The sequence below is a fragment of the Podarcis filfolensis genome, assembly GCF_964270895.1.
Source record: "Podarcis filfolensis genome assembly, chromosome: 11".
NCBI classification, from domain to species: domain Eukaryota; kingdom Metazoa; phylum Chordata; class Lepidosauria; order Squamata; family Lacertidae; genus Podarcis; species Podarcis filfolensis.
The window spans coordinates 51,708,998-51,723,745 of NC_139613.1; the positions used below are offsets into that span (position 1 = coordinate 51,708,998).

Consider the following 14,748-nt stretch of genomic DNA (forward strand, 5'->3'; position numbering starts at 1 on the left):
CGGTATTAGCTTAGGCACTGGAAGTTGAACAGACTGTATCTTACTCCTGCAGGGAGTCCTATAAGGGTAAACCACCAATAGGGGAAGCCCCACTGATACACATTGACTCAAGTTCCCCCATGGTTCCTGATATAATAATAATTTATAATAATAATTTATCATTTATACCCCTCCATCTCATCGCATCTCCAGCACTTATATGATTCAGCCTTATACATCTTAGCAACTCTACTCAGAGGTAAATACCATCTGTAAATCATTTTCAAGTACAGTGGTACCTCAGGTTAAGAACTTAATTCGTTCCGGAGGTCTGTTCTTAACCTGAAACTGTTCTTAACCTGAAGTACCACTTTAGGTAATGGGGCCTCCCGCTGCTGCTGCTGCGCCGCCACCATGCAATTTCTTTTCTCATCCTGAAGCAAAGTTCTTAACCTGAGGTACTATTTCTGGGTTAGCGGAGTCTGTAACCTGAAGTGTATGTAACCTGAGGTACCACTGTAGTTCTCCTTCAAGGAATAACATGCTGTAAACTTCAGATCGCTCTTCCACATTCTCCATAAATGTCTCTAATCCCACTTCAGAATAATAGAATTGTACAGCTGGAAGGGACCATGAGGGTAACTTAGTCCAATGTCCTGCAGTGCAGAAATCTTTTGCCCAACGTGGGACTCAAACCTATGGTGCTGATATTAGGAGTCTCATGCTCTACTGAGTGAGCTATCCCAGACTTTAAAGCCATCTAAACTACAGTGATACCTCGGGCTACAGATGCTTCAGGTTACGCGTTTTCAGGTTATGGACACGCTGAAACCCGGAAGTACCGGAATGGGTTACTTCCGGGTTTCAGCACTCGTGCATGCGCAGAAGCACTGAATCGCACAGAAACGCCAAATTGCGTCCTATGTGTGCACAGACGCAGCACTGCGGGTTGTGAATGCTGTGGGTTGTGAACGTGCCTCCCACACGGATCACATTTGCAACCCTAGGTTCCACTGTAAGGTAAAGGGACCCCTGACCATTAGGTCCAGTCGTGGCCAACTCTGGGGTTGCGGCGCTCATCTCGCTTTATTGGCCGAGGGAGCCGGCGTACAGCTTCCGGGTCATGTGGCCAGCATGACTAAGCCGCTTCTGGTGAAACCAGAGCAGTGCATGGAAACGCCATTTACCTTCCCGCTGGAGCAGTACCTGTTTATCTACTTGCACTTTGACTTGCTTTCGAACTGCTAGGTTGGCAGGAGCAGGGACCGAGCAACGGAAGCTCACCCTGTCTCTCGGATTCGAACCGCTGACCTTCTGATCAGCAAGTCCTAGGCTCTGTGGTTTAACCTACAGCACCACCTGCGTCCCAGGTTCCACTGTACTTGCCTTCAAAACATTGAATGCCATAAATTAACAATGTACCATGTAGAATATTTCCTTTTATCTGCCTCAACTCTTGGACCAGTCATTTTGACTGAATGACCCAGGTTCTAATATTATGAGAGAGGGAGAATAACTTCTCTCTGTCCATTATCTCATCACCAAGCATCCTTTTATTAACATCACTTTTGTCCTTAAACACCTTTTGTCCCTAAACTGAAAAGTACCAAACATTCTAGCTTCTCTTTACAAGGGAGCTGACCCATGACCGAATTTTGCCCAGTGTACCTGGCGATGTGAATTCGTAGGCATCTAAGTATGTATGATCACGTTCCTATCCTCAGGATGTCTAAACCAACTGAATGACTATTTGAGGGGTGAAACACATCATCACCCAAACAGTTCAAATACACATTGTAAAAAATAAAACAAAATAAAAATTGCTTGAAATACCTTCTGTAAACAAGTGTGTATTTTTGATTTGAAGGTCATGTTTATATCTTTTGAAGTTGGTGTATATGTATATATAAATTCTACCTGTGTGTGAAATGGAAGATTCCACTATTTAGAGAGTCTTTGTTGAATGAGTCATCCAGACTGTTTCTTATTGGCTGAGATACTTAGCATCCAAGGGATTGCCTGGCAGAGGCTGCAAGGCCAGGCTTCATTCACAGAAATGCTGCTATGCTAGCCAGCTCTTTCATTCAGATATACAGAGAATTCCATTCACATTTTCCAGGTTTTTTTTTTTAAAATCTACTTCTAATGAAGGGAATCATTTCTGAATGACAGAGATTCCGGCTTGTTGCTGAACACAAGACCAGAAATGATCTATACGATGTATATTTGCTGTTGCTAGGGTAGCAGGAGGAAGCTGGGGCGGAGTGGGGGGGTGGAATGAATGCAGTTTGGATGTTGTAGCAGGTTTGCAGTGTGCTGAAAAGCTACTCTGCAGATCACTAGAAACCTGCTTTTACAATGAATAGGACATTTTCATTCATCGCTACTGAGATCAGAGGTGCTGCCTTCATTTATGTATCATGCATTCTTCTCATAAAATACGTGCAGTGAAGCATGCTACTGCGTTGATGCATTTTTCCGTACTTAAGCCTTCAGTACGAAAAAGGAGTGTGGGCTACCCTCTGGGAAATTTGTTGACTTGCATGTTGCAGTTTTATTTATTTGCTTTTCAAAAAGTTGCGGTGCCATTCTGAATCTGTTTTCTTGCAGCATCAGTAACTGAAATCCATACACTGCTTAAACAAACCTCAGTCCTTTAGTGTATGGTTAATATTGGGTTGTCAGACTAATGTTAAATTTTGCATGCCTGCAACAAATCAGGGGATTTGGTGTGTGAGTTGAGGATCTTTTCAAGTAAGTGTATTTTATGACTGCATTGAAGCATTGCCTTTTGTATTCACGTTCATTTTTGAAAGCGAGGCATCAGCTCATTGCCTTAAGTACTCTTGAATAATCCTCTCGTATTTCTTAGCTTTCAAGATTTAAATTTAGTATCGGGAGGTAAAGTGAAGATCTCCTTTGCATTAAATTGTGTGAGAAAAAGCAACCTTGTTTCAGAAGCCTCTTGCCACTGCCACACTCACCCCCCCCCCACCAAATACATGGATGGGTGCATTTTTTACCCAGCCAAAAGTTTTTAGTGTAATGCTGCATTAAAAAACCCTCCCAAAGATATTTTTCCTCTTGGAAATGAAAAAAGCAAAAGCATAATGGCATCACGATTTTTAAAGAAAAACTGTAATGTGGCAATTATGGTAAAGAGCAGCACAGCTTTAATGCTTACCTGAAAGAAAAAGACTAGATTATTTACCATATAAATTTCTCAACCCACACAGAATTTGCCATCCTGTGTATTATGGAATCCTTTCCAGGTATTTGTATGCTGGTGGGTTTGCCTGAACGTTGTTCATGAAATTGTTACTTTATTCCTGCCTGACTAAGGCATGCTGTATAAAGTCATCAGAACAGGACAGAAGGGGAGAAAATGAAAATGAAAAAGTAGTTCGGGTGGTGGTGGGGAGGTTAACGCAGTTATACTTAGAACTATTGCAGGCACTCACCTCTGGTTGCAGAAATGGGGTAGGAAGGAAAGATGGGGGAGAATCTGTTTAAGAGAGGAAAAGGAAATTTGAGAATTGATTGGTGGTAGTGTGCTGTAAGTGGGTGGATTTTTCCCCCTACAGGAAGTGATTTGCAGCGTTCACTGAGCCTTTTGTTGAAAAGGGTCCTTCTCATTTGTGTGAGTCATGCTTTTGCTGTGAGAGACTTGGCAGCTCTGAGCAGGACTGGGATCGTTCTCTTGCACAGAAAACTATCGCTGCACCCAGCTTGACCATGGAACCTTAAGCAAAAATCCCTTGAAAAAAAATCTTAGCAACTTAAAAATTATTATTATCTTGCCCCATTGCCAAATGTTCACTAGCCATCGCTGATATTCTGGATCACCTGCTATGTTAGCACAGGAGTTCCCTGGTTTGTCAGAACATATGCAAGGTTCGTGATAGAAGGGAATGCTTCAACGTACCAAATATAACCGCTTCAGGAATGATTCGGTGACATCGGTTGATGATCTTATCCATAACTTGTCCATGAACAGCAAGGTCTCATCAATTGGTCCAACGTCAACACCGTCGCCGTACCTGGTCTCTCCTGAGGTTCTCCAGAAGGACCAAGATGGACCCACCGCCATTTGCACTCTCATGCACAAAGTGTCCCACCTGAAACTCTCCCATTCAGGCAGCCTTTCGGGTATCAAGAACCTCTCGTCTGCAGTAAAGGAGCTTGCTGCCTCCAAGTTGCAGGGGAGCTCGGCAGCAGAGGCTTCAGACAACACATGTAACCTTGCCTCTGCCACTCCGTCTTCTCAGCAGGACAAGAGCAAGATGAACACAGGGAAAAAAACATGGTCAGAGGAAATGAACCTGGGAGGCGAAGACTGGAATCAAGGGAGCAACGTTGCCAGCAAAGTCTCCCAAGGGTGGCTGCATTCGAACGAGAAGATCCTGGGACCTGGAGTGACGTACATTGTGAAGGTTGGTCTGTTTTATTTTCCATTCTATTGTTTTAATCAATTGGAGGGTGGTGGTGGTGGGGAATCTTTTTCTTATTTCAGCAGCCAGGTAGGTAGGCTGGAAGGTTTTCTCTTGGCACATTTCATTTCTGGAAGCACTGCAAAGATTGTTAAGAGCAGAAAGACGTTGTCAGAAATCCACGTTAATTTGTTTTAATTAAGGAAGCGTGCATGCTGACTCGTTGGCAGTTAACATGATTTAAAACAGTGGGAAAGGAATATTTCTAAAGCAAAAGTCTTCGGTTTCCCTCTCCCCCAGAATAGGGCAAGTTTATTGTGCATAATGATTTCTCATATGTCGGGTTTAATAGAAGAAGCAAGAGTTTATGCATATTGAACCTGTGTTTATCCTTTGCCATATTTCAAGCATGAAATATCTTCAGTGTGTGTGTGTGTGTCTGTTTCATTTGCAAGTGCATGTGTATGTATGTGGTTTGGGGTTTTTGGTGGAGAAAAAGCCACAGCTTGCAGTATTTGTCATATTTTGCAAACCTGAATATTCTTTTTCCAATTGGTGCAGATAAAATGCAGTCTTGTTTTACATAACAGCCTTTCAGCCACTTTTAACAGTATTTCTTTTCAGCACACTGATAGTTTAGGTGCAGAGCAAAAATCCCAGGGTATTTCTAGGCCAATATGGCTGAGACATATTTCAGTGTTCTTAAAAGTGTACTCTAACCAGGTAGAATGTAAGACATTATGGTGAGACTGATGGCTTACTTTGTAGCAACTAGAGATTTCAATGTGTGCTCCGTTACCTGGTTGAAAAATCACTCTGCCAAACAATAAATTCTTTGCTGTGTAACTCTACTGATTTTCAGCAACATTAATTTGTTGTATCCTAAAGGACTAAGCAAAAATTTTATATATGTGGGGAGAGAGAAAGAGAGAGAGAGAGAGATTCACGATAGCTCTGTTGATTTCAAAGTGAAAAGCTACAGTATTCCAAGTAGTGCTATAATGTGCAAACCTTTAACCTTAGTCCCACTGGTTGTAATTTTGTATTAAATATCTTGTTAAATATCTATCTTGACTGCGTGCTTTCGGCAGACATGAGAGGTGTGGGGATTGTTTGACGATGGTAATTACAACAAGTGGGTTCATTAAGAAGCATCTCTAAAAAGGGCGATGTTCCCCTCTCCCATATTAAAATGACCACAGCACATGAGGTGAAAGAAGATCTTCATCGCTACCTTTCAGAACATACTGTGTGCTATTTGACAATGAGGGAGGCATGTAAGTTGACACTGTGCCTCAGACTAGCTGTTCTCCGTCATATCTCATAAGTATTTTGTTGCCCACAAAATCCACCTGATTCCAGAAACATGTGCAATATTGTGCTTTATGGTTGGCAAGATACTATTGCTAGTGGTAGTAGCCAGTGCGGTAGTAGTCGTTTTCTAGAAAAAGAGGTGCCAGAGCTCACCATGAACTTCTTCCTTCTTCTCTTAGAATGGCAATGGCATTCACCTAAGAGGTGCCAGAACTGAGCTCCTGTGAGCTTTGGCTGAGAAAACAAACCCTGCTAATCGTACCTTTAATAGTACCTTTGAGAGGATGGCTCTCACCCAGCTGTGGTTAGTGTCAGTTCTAAGCATGCATAGCTTATAGCACTTATAGCACCTCGAAAAGGGTGATGGGGACCAGGCCACTGTCGACAGACAGACGATGTGAACACAAGGGCTTAGGGATTATTACAGGATCACTTGAGAACTAAGAAGAAAGCAAGAAATAAATACATCACAACACTGATTCCAGTGATATATAAACTGTTAAATGTAAGTCATGTCATGATGACATATATATATATAAAACCAGCTAATAGGCATGACGCCATGGATGGACAAAATCTTTGTATTGCTCATTTACTGATCATAAAGCACCTAACGAAAGCCGTTCTTAGGTTATACCTTCTCTTAATTATATCTGACTCTTCATCTATAAGTGCAGCATTCGCACGCATGAGAATAGAAGTTCTTACGTTAAAAACATTTTTGTATTTTAGAGATTATGTCCAATCAAAATTTCAAAACCGGCACATAGGCAGGGTACACTGAAAGGGCAGTTCATTATTAACTATCAACACGGCTATAATTTTACAGGTGACAGAAAAACTACAAGTATTTTTGGTGGCTCCTTTCAGAAAGATATAAATGTTGCCAAATAGATGGCAAACTCTTATCCACAATAGAAATGGTGAGAATTCAACATGAGGCTCCGTCCTCATCAACTACGCTTTCATAATTCCTCGCCCGTCTCGTCCGCCATGCTTTATTTATAGACATAATCATGGTAGATTAAAAAGGTGGTCATTCTCTAAAAGTTTTTAGTCACTTTGGTCATATTCCCCTGGCTTTTAAAACATTTTGACAGATAGTTATACTGTTTAGTATTTGATTTTGGATGGTGATGTATGAGAGCTTTATGTTCCTTGCAAAACAATTTAAAGTGGAAAGCTTAAAAATACAAATGTCATTCCCCCATTTTCAAGGATAGATTTATTCATACCAGTGTGGTAACAAGGTAACAATAATATGTTGTTGGCTGAAACAGCATTGTTGCTTTGGCATTAACTGTTAGGAGTCATAGATAGCTTGACTTCAGTTGGTCTGCGAAGTAAATTCCACCAAGGAAATAGAAAATTGATAGAAATTCTAAGAAATGGTGATTACAGGAGTCTTGGCATTGTTGCTGAATATTGTGTGTATGGTTCTTTGGGGGGTGGAGACTGGAGGCTGGGGTTTAAAGGGTGGCAAACGGAAGGCATTTGGCCTTGGAACAATCTCAGTAGTTCACATTTATGTTCTGTGAAAGAATGTTATTTGGTAAAGGGAAAATGTGATGTGCAGATGTTCCAGGTATAGAACAAATAAAGAGGGGAAGCCGAACCTCGTGACCCTTCTAGTTCTCCTTCAAGCCTTTGATTCCGTGAAATGATAAGAGCTTTTACACCGTTGGCTTTCTAATTTCTCGGGGAAAATCTTCCTTCGTTTCCAATATCTACTGATTCATTTCCAGTGTCTGCTAACAGCGTCAAAGTCAGCGCTAACAATACAGAGCAAAATGGACCATTTTTTGATAAATGTGTAGTTCGACACACTAGTTCCTGACAATTCAGTGGTAAGAGGAACCAAAGCAATTCTAGAATTTTCTGAGCAGACATTCAGAATTCACCGTGCAATGCAAGAGGCTAGTTCATATGGTGTATATCGGGTCCTCCCTTGAAGAAGATACGTATTGCAGTGAGACCTGGAAACCGACACCCTGCGTTGTGGGTGGGTACATTTGGACAGCCACAACACCCGATTGGTAGGTCCCTTGTTGCTGGGTGCAATCTGGCCAATGGGACGCAGTCCAAATGGTTCGAAGGACCTATTTATACCCATGCACGTGACCCGGAGCTTCCTCTTTCGGCACGTTCATTTGGACCACCTGCCCACCTCTCCCTATTTTTAGGGCTTTGCGCTTGACCTTGCTATGCCGTTGTGTGTCATCTGTCATTGGGACAGGGTCCCGGCAGGAATTTTCCCCACTTGGCTGATTGGCTGTTGCCATTTGGGTTTCGCCTGCCGTGTAGCAAATCCTCACAACTTGCAAGGTTGCGGATAGGTTCTGGTTCAGGTGATAGGGATGGGAGAACGCTCTCGCCATCCCTATGTGAAGGGTATTCCAGTAAAGGAATCCAGAGACTCGATGGTTTGGTCAACCACTGTGAGGGGGTTGTGCCCGTGCCTGAGTCCAGGGGGATATTTGGGTGGCGGAGATAGCCTGTTCCTGGCTTTCCGCTTATCCAGATGTTCACCCTTGACTGACCTATCCTGGAACCCTGGGTCAGCACTACATGCAAGGCAGGGAGCTAGTCGAACCAGAGCCTATGCAACCAGTCACTTTCTGTAATCAATAAAGTTGTGGCCTAAATTCTGCCAAAAACCAAAACCAAAATTTGAGTCAAGTGTGAATTTATTTAGGGGGGAGGTTTCTGGGTCTGAACACACAAACGGGGAAAATGGAACAAGAGAAATCCATTCGTGGAATCAACCTTTTAGGCACCTAGTCAATGAAAATGAAAATGCTCATTTGAACATACACCCACATCCCGGTGTTCGTGCAGACCAGATTATACAAGTTGGACGTGCTTTATAATGAAAATGGGGGTTTGCTACCAGTTGTTATGTGTGAGGTTCCCTGTGACTGGACCTGGACCTGAGCTGCAGTTAAGACTTTTCTAATCACACAATTGTATGAGACAAATCTTTCTTTTAAATGAAAAATGGATAAAAATTAGCTTGGCATCTTATCTATCTATCTATCTATGTTTGTGTGTGCGCGCATGTGTGTGCATGCACACACACACACAAAATGCTTTTTCTGTGGGGTACGCAGGGGTACACATACCCCTAAACATTTTGTAAATCTGTGTACTTTTGTCCATTTACTCTATTTATTTTCCCCAATTTGAACTATAAAATGGTGATTTTCTTGAGTCAAAACGAGAGTACCCCTAAACATTTTTTTTTAGAAAAAAGCACTGTGTGTGTGTGTATAACTTTCTGCTTTAGTTCTTTCTTTTAGTGTAAATGATTAGAGATATTTTAAAACAAGTTACCTGCAGATCACTACACAGTTAAGTGAAATCTTGCTGATTTCAGTGGTCCTGGTGTGTCTTCTAAGATGTTTGTGTTTTAATTAAAGAAAAGTGGGATTAAAAAAAAGCCCTACATCAATCAGTCAACAGACAAAATAAATAATCGCATAACTACATAGGCTTGCAGCCTGAAGCTGGAATATATAATTATTAAGAACCAAGGTTTTAAAAAGCCTGACACATTGTTGAGACATTATACCACTTCTGATGCACGGTATCATGTTGAAGGCAAATTCAAAGGAGAGAGATGCATATTAGCATATATTATGAACCATACTGGAGAAGATGTAGAAAAATTACAATACCTGGTTTGCAATGATAATTGTTAGAAATTAGCATCCGGGCTGAGTTTGAACTGAAGCAGAGTATCTCTCATTACCACTATCTCTGATTATGACACATATTTTTTTTAAAGTGGCATGAATATGTTAATCGGATGCTAAACATGTATGTTAACCCTACTGAGCATCACTAGAAATGTTCTCTGTGAGTAATGTTACGCACATTAGCAATGACAGAACCGTTGCACAAAACAGAGGCCAAATAATTATCCATTTAAATGGACACATTTTAGGTTGCAAGCAAAACAGCATTTAGGAGAAATTCACACTAAAATGCTGGTGAATTTTCATGAAGACTTTTTTTTTAAAAAAAGAAATCACAAACTGTTATGGAAATGTGAAGATCTGAAGTTAAGATTGGAAAAATGAGAAACTGAGAAGAACCAAAAGTAACAGATTTTCCTATCACTACCAGTGACTATTTATAAATTTTCTTTGACTTGCATCTTCTCACAATCGGTTGGGGAAGATAGTCTCGGCTCACCATAAAAGTTGTTGGACGTGAACGTGGACTTAATCCTCTATATTAATCCTCTGTATTGCTCTGTATTGTGAGATGTAGGTATTGTTGAATCACCCATGGCCACTGTGCTACTAAATTCAATATATATGTAAGTGGACAATTTCCAAGGAATTTGCGTTTGACTTCAAAAGTGGCAGCTTCCTCACAATGAAGGGATTGGTAAAATGGAAGCTGAAAAGAATGGCCAGAGGGCCACATAAAGTCTTCTTCTTCTTTGGCGATCACTTGTGGCCAAATTAGATTGTCTTCCGTGAACATGGTCTTAACAGTAAGTCCGTAAGTGACTGTGGAGGTCAATTCTGGATCCACATGTCCTTCCACAGTGGGGACGTTGGTTTCCAGGAGGGAGTTGGTCATGGTGAGGGTTTGCCAAGCGTGCCTTCCTCTTAGCACATTTCTTGTCCTGAGTTTGTGCTTCTTTAAAGTCCATGACACCTTTGGTAAAGGCTGTTCTCCAACAGGAGCGCTTGTTTCCCAGTGTTTCCCAGTTGCCGGTGTTTATATTACGGTACATTTTTTAAGATTTGCTTTGAGAGAGTCTTTAAACCTCTTTAAACCAATGCTCTCCATAAAGTATTGGGGATGGGGTTATTCAAAATCATAATAATAAAAGCTCAGGTTGAATGTGTACCTGTGCAGATTAGGAAATGTGCTCTCCAGGAGGGATGATTCATTGGGATTTTAGTGCAATTTTTCCCTAACGTACACATTTTTGCAAAGTAAATTTCCCTTCTTTGTAATGCCTTTTTGTATGCTGTTTTCAGGACTATGTGCATTTTTATGCACACCTTACATTAGTATATGCACTTTTATATACATTACTTGACTGGAGAAGTATACTGCAACATGCAAGGAAGTGTGACTTTCAAGAGAATGCTGTGTTTCAATTTATGTCTTGTTTCAGAAAGCAGGAATTAGGTAGATTCATTTTTAGATATAAACTGAGTTGAATTCTCCCCAGTCCTGCTCTGCAGTCCAAGAGGACACCAGCAGAGTCAAGGAAGCTATTATAGGAATGAAGGCTTCCTTCAGAAAATCAATGTCTTGCCCAAATCATAGAATCATAGAACTGTAGAGTTGGAAGGAACCCCAAGGGCCATCTAGACCAACCCCCTGCAATGCAGGGATCTCAACTAGATCACAAACACAAACTTTGGGGAAATTGGTCCAAGCAGACAATAAGGGAAGGGGGAGAGAATTTGAGGAACATATTGCTTAAAACATGAAGACCAACATTATTATTATTATTAAAAATATATTTAAATTAATGAGGGATGGATCTACACACAGGAAAACCCCCCACTATAAATACATCAGAAATTAAATCACTATAATAAAAGAAAAAACGCTATGGAAAATTGCTTAGATTTTTGTTTTGCTCTCTAGCACCATCTGGTGTTGTATGTTTATAACACATTCAAAACACTGTTTCTTGACTAATGTAATTGAGTAGGAAAGTGTCTAGGTAGGCAGTTGAACCACTGGACAACAAGCAAGTTAAAGCTGCGATGAAGGAGAATAAGGAGATTGCAGAGAATCTGAATGTATTCTTTGTGTCTGTCTTTGCTACAGAAGAAGATAGGGCAGATAACTGATATTTTCAGGAAGAGGCTTGAAGAACTGAGACAAGTACTGGTAATAAGAGATGAAGGAATATGCCTTATTGTGCAAACTTAAACTTAACAAATCACTGGATTCATATATATGTTGCTCATCTTCTAACAACAACAAAAATGTAGCTTGTCTCTAAGATTGATCTCTGTGCCTGAGGACAGGAAACTGATAAATGTCGTTCCACTTTTTAAAAAGTGAGGTGGCCAAGTTTACAGAAGACTCATGATGCCAAACTATTCAAGGTGGTTTAAACAAACAAAACTCAGTGAAGTAGCAAATGCGGTTCAGCGGAAGCATGTGTAATGTATTAGGGCAAAAGTTCCAAATTTCCTATATATGCTGTTGGGACCTGAGCCTGTGTTGAAAGGGATCTCAGGGGTTTTGAGAGTAGCTCAAAGAAGACCCAGTGAATTGTTGCTGCAAAAAGGGCAAATTCAATGTTAGAAAATATTAGAAAAAGGATCAAAAATAAAACGACCAATATTATAATGCCATTACTGTACGGTGCAATTACACTTGGAGAACGGTGTCCAGTCTTCTTTGCGTGGACAGGCGGAGTCCCCAGATCCCGCGCGGTCCCCCCGTCATGTGGAATAACGACTCAAGACAACGTGCTATGGGATTAAATTGGCCACAAGTTTATTAAATTTCAAATGTGGGTAGACCTTGGCTCAGGCATTGGGCGTTCTCCCTCCCCAGTCCCCAGCCGGGGACCTAGGGAGCATCAGGGTTATCCAGTGTGTGTGTGGGGGATGGGCCGGCTCTGGAGAACATATGTTCAAGCAGAGATAGCCGCCCCCGTAACGCCGCCGCCGCAGGGGAGAGCAATGACGACCTTTCGGCGTACGGTCAAAGCCTCCCTTCAGAAAACCCCTTTAACGGGGAACCCTGGTATCGCCGCCGCAAAGAGGAAGATGGACAAAAGGATTCCGCCCAAGGCCTGATACCGCCAAAGTTGTGACGTTTTGCTACGGGAAAGGCGAAACCTGCCAATGCAGGGAAATTCCTTTCCGGCCCTTTAACAGCGACCTTAACGTAGCAGCGCCCGCATACCTGTGGAGAAAAGTTAACCTGCAAAACCTGTGAAGAAAAATTAACCTGTAAAATAAGACATTAACTGAGGGTGGGTAGGGTGGGAGAAGCTCTGGAGCCAAGTGAGGATTCCCAGGTAAGATCCTCCCTCTATTGTGTGGGCAGGTAATCCCTCCCCTACCTGACCTGGTCTCCTTGGCAACGCTTCCCCCAGGTGGGATTGGACGACTGACTGAGGTAGGCGGAGACCTCCAGGCATCCCACCTGAGGGAAGGCAAAGCCAAGCCTATGTTGTTGGAGCCGCTCCAGATCTAGGGGCTGCACGCGTCCACGCAAAGGGCGCCCCCAGTTTTAAGCGGGGAGCGGTCATTACTGGATATCCAAAAGAGATGACTAAGAGCAGTAAAAGGCAGTTGAAAAGATCAAGGGGCTGGAACAATTACCTTATGCCTTTGGAATGCCCTCCCCAGGGAGTCTTGCCTGGCTCCTTCATTACATATTTTTAGGTGCCAGGTGAAAACATTTCTCTACAACCAGGTGTTTGGTTGGTTAACATTCTATAGCTTTTTAAATGTGTTTGGGGAGGGTTTACTGGTTTGTTTTTGTTTTGTTACATAATTTGTTTTCTCATTTTGTAGTTTTCTGTTGTGAACCACCCTGTGATCTTCAGATGAAGGACAGTACAAATTTTACAAATATTTAAAATGATGATGATGATGATGATGTTTGGGGCTATGTAGTTTAGAAAAAAGTTGAGCAAGGGGGACCATGATAGATACATACAACTATGCACAGTGTGGAGAAAATGGACAGAGAAGCGGTTTTCTTCCTCTCTCATCATCATCATCATCATCATAGAAATTAGGGTCACCCAATGAAGTTGAACAGTGGAAGATGTAGAACAGACAAAAGGAAGCACTTTACAGAGAGCAGAGTTAATATGGAATACATTTCCATGTGCTCTTGCACACCAACTTGGTCTGCTTTAAAATAGGGATTAGACAGATTCATGGAGAGAAAGGCTATCAGTGGTGACGGTAACAAGATATAACATCTCCAGCAGGTAGTGTGCTTTTAAATTATAATCACCAAATGTAAAGGTGAAGGTAAAGGACCCCTGGATGATTAAGTCCAGTCAAAGGCGATTATGGGGTTGCCTCCTTGCTGTTTAAGATCTGAAACTTTTCGTACAGCTGTGAGTTTGTTATATTTGCTTGATCTTTTGCTGCTGGTTTCTATCCTGTGGGTTTCGTGGAGGGTTTACTAGGAAATAAGGCTAATTTGCATAGGAAATTGGTCAGTTTGCATCAGAATCAGCAGAGAACACCAGGGAGTGTTCGGCATATTTATTTTACTTGTATTTAGTAAACAAGGCCCAAAACTTCGAAACTACCAAGTTTGCCTAATATTGTATTTACAGCTGGTACATATTCATTGTTACTAAGCTGGGCGGGGGTGGGTGGGTGGGAATCTAGCCCTGGACATTTTTCAGCAGAAAATTGTCCACCCCACATCGCCGGAAACTGCTAGTGCAAAAACAAATAGCAACCTCTGTGTGTGACCAGGCAGAATAATTTAATACAATTGCGCCTATAATTCTTTCCATTCACCCCCAATGTTTCCGCTTGCTGTTTGTGATTAGATTGTAAGTTGCTTGAAGCAGCGAGGTGTGTCTTTCTGAAAACAACAACACAATACCTGTTACTTTGTAAAGCAATTTATAGACGGATGATGCTATTTAAATTATTGTTGCTGTTCCTTTTGCTAAGGATTTACAGAAATGATAGCTGGGTGATCCTCCATCCAATTTCAGGCAATTTCCAGCATCTAAAATAGCCCCTGCACCTCGTTCCATAGGGCTCAGAAGGCTTCCCCACTCTCTAGAGAGGCTTTTCAAGGCTTTGCAAAGAGGGATGGGAATAGTTGTTACTGCAAACCATTTACATGTCACTTCTACGCAGATGGTTTTGCAGATTGTCTCTTTGGTTAATTCTTGCTACAGTTCTCTTAAGGTAGGTCAATTGGTCCAAGTCTACCCCCAACTTCCTTAAGCGACCTGGACACGAGATCCAAACTACTGTACTTCGAACTGATGCACAAATGAATATTGCACAGGCTTACATCTCTCTTCCCTCGTCTCTTT

General features: G+C 41.7%; 1 protein-coding gene across 2 annotated transcripts in view; it reads left to right on the top strand.

Moving 5' to 3' along the window:
- Positions 1–2,244: 2,244 nt before the first annotated feature.
- The window catches only part of SHC3 (SHC adaptor protein 3), a 52,513-nt gene continuing 40,009 nt past the window's right edge, over positions 2,245–14,748 (top strand). The window contains exons 1-2 of one of the 2 annotated variants that reach the window (XM_083576860.1): positions 2,245–2,377; positions 3,564–4,412. In XM_083576860.1, the coding sequence (XP_083432986.1) occupies positions 3,891–4,412 (522 nt within the window). In that variant the 5' untranslated portion in view covers positions 2,245–2,377; positions 3,564–3,890. Of the gene's footprint in view, positions 2,378–2,805; positions 4,413–14,748 lie in introns of those variants that run through there. The other variant, XM_083576859.1, reaches the window with a different exon arrangement.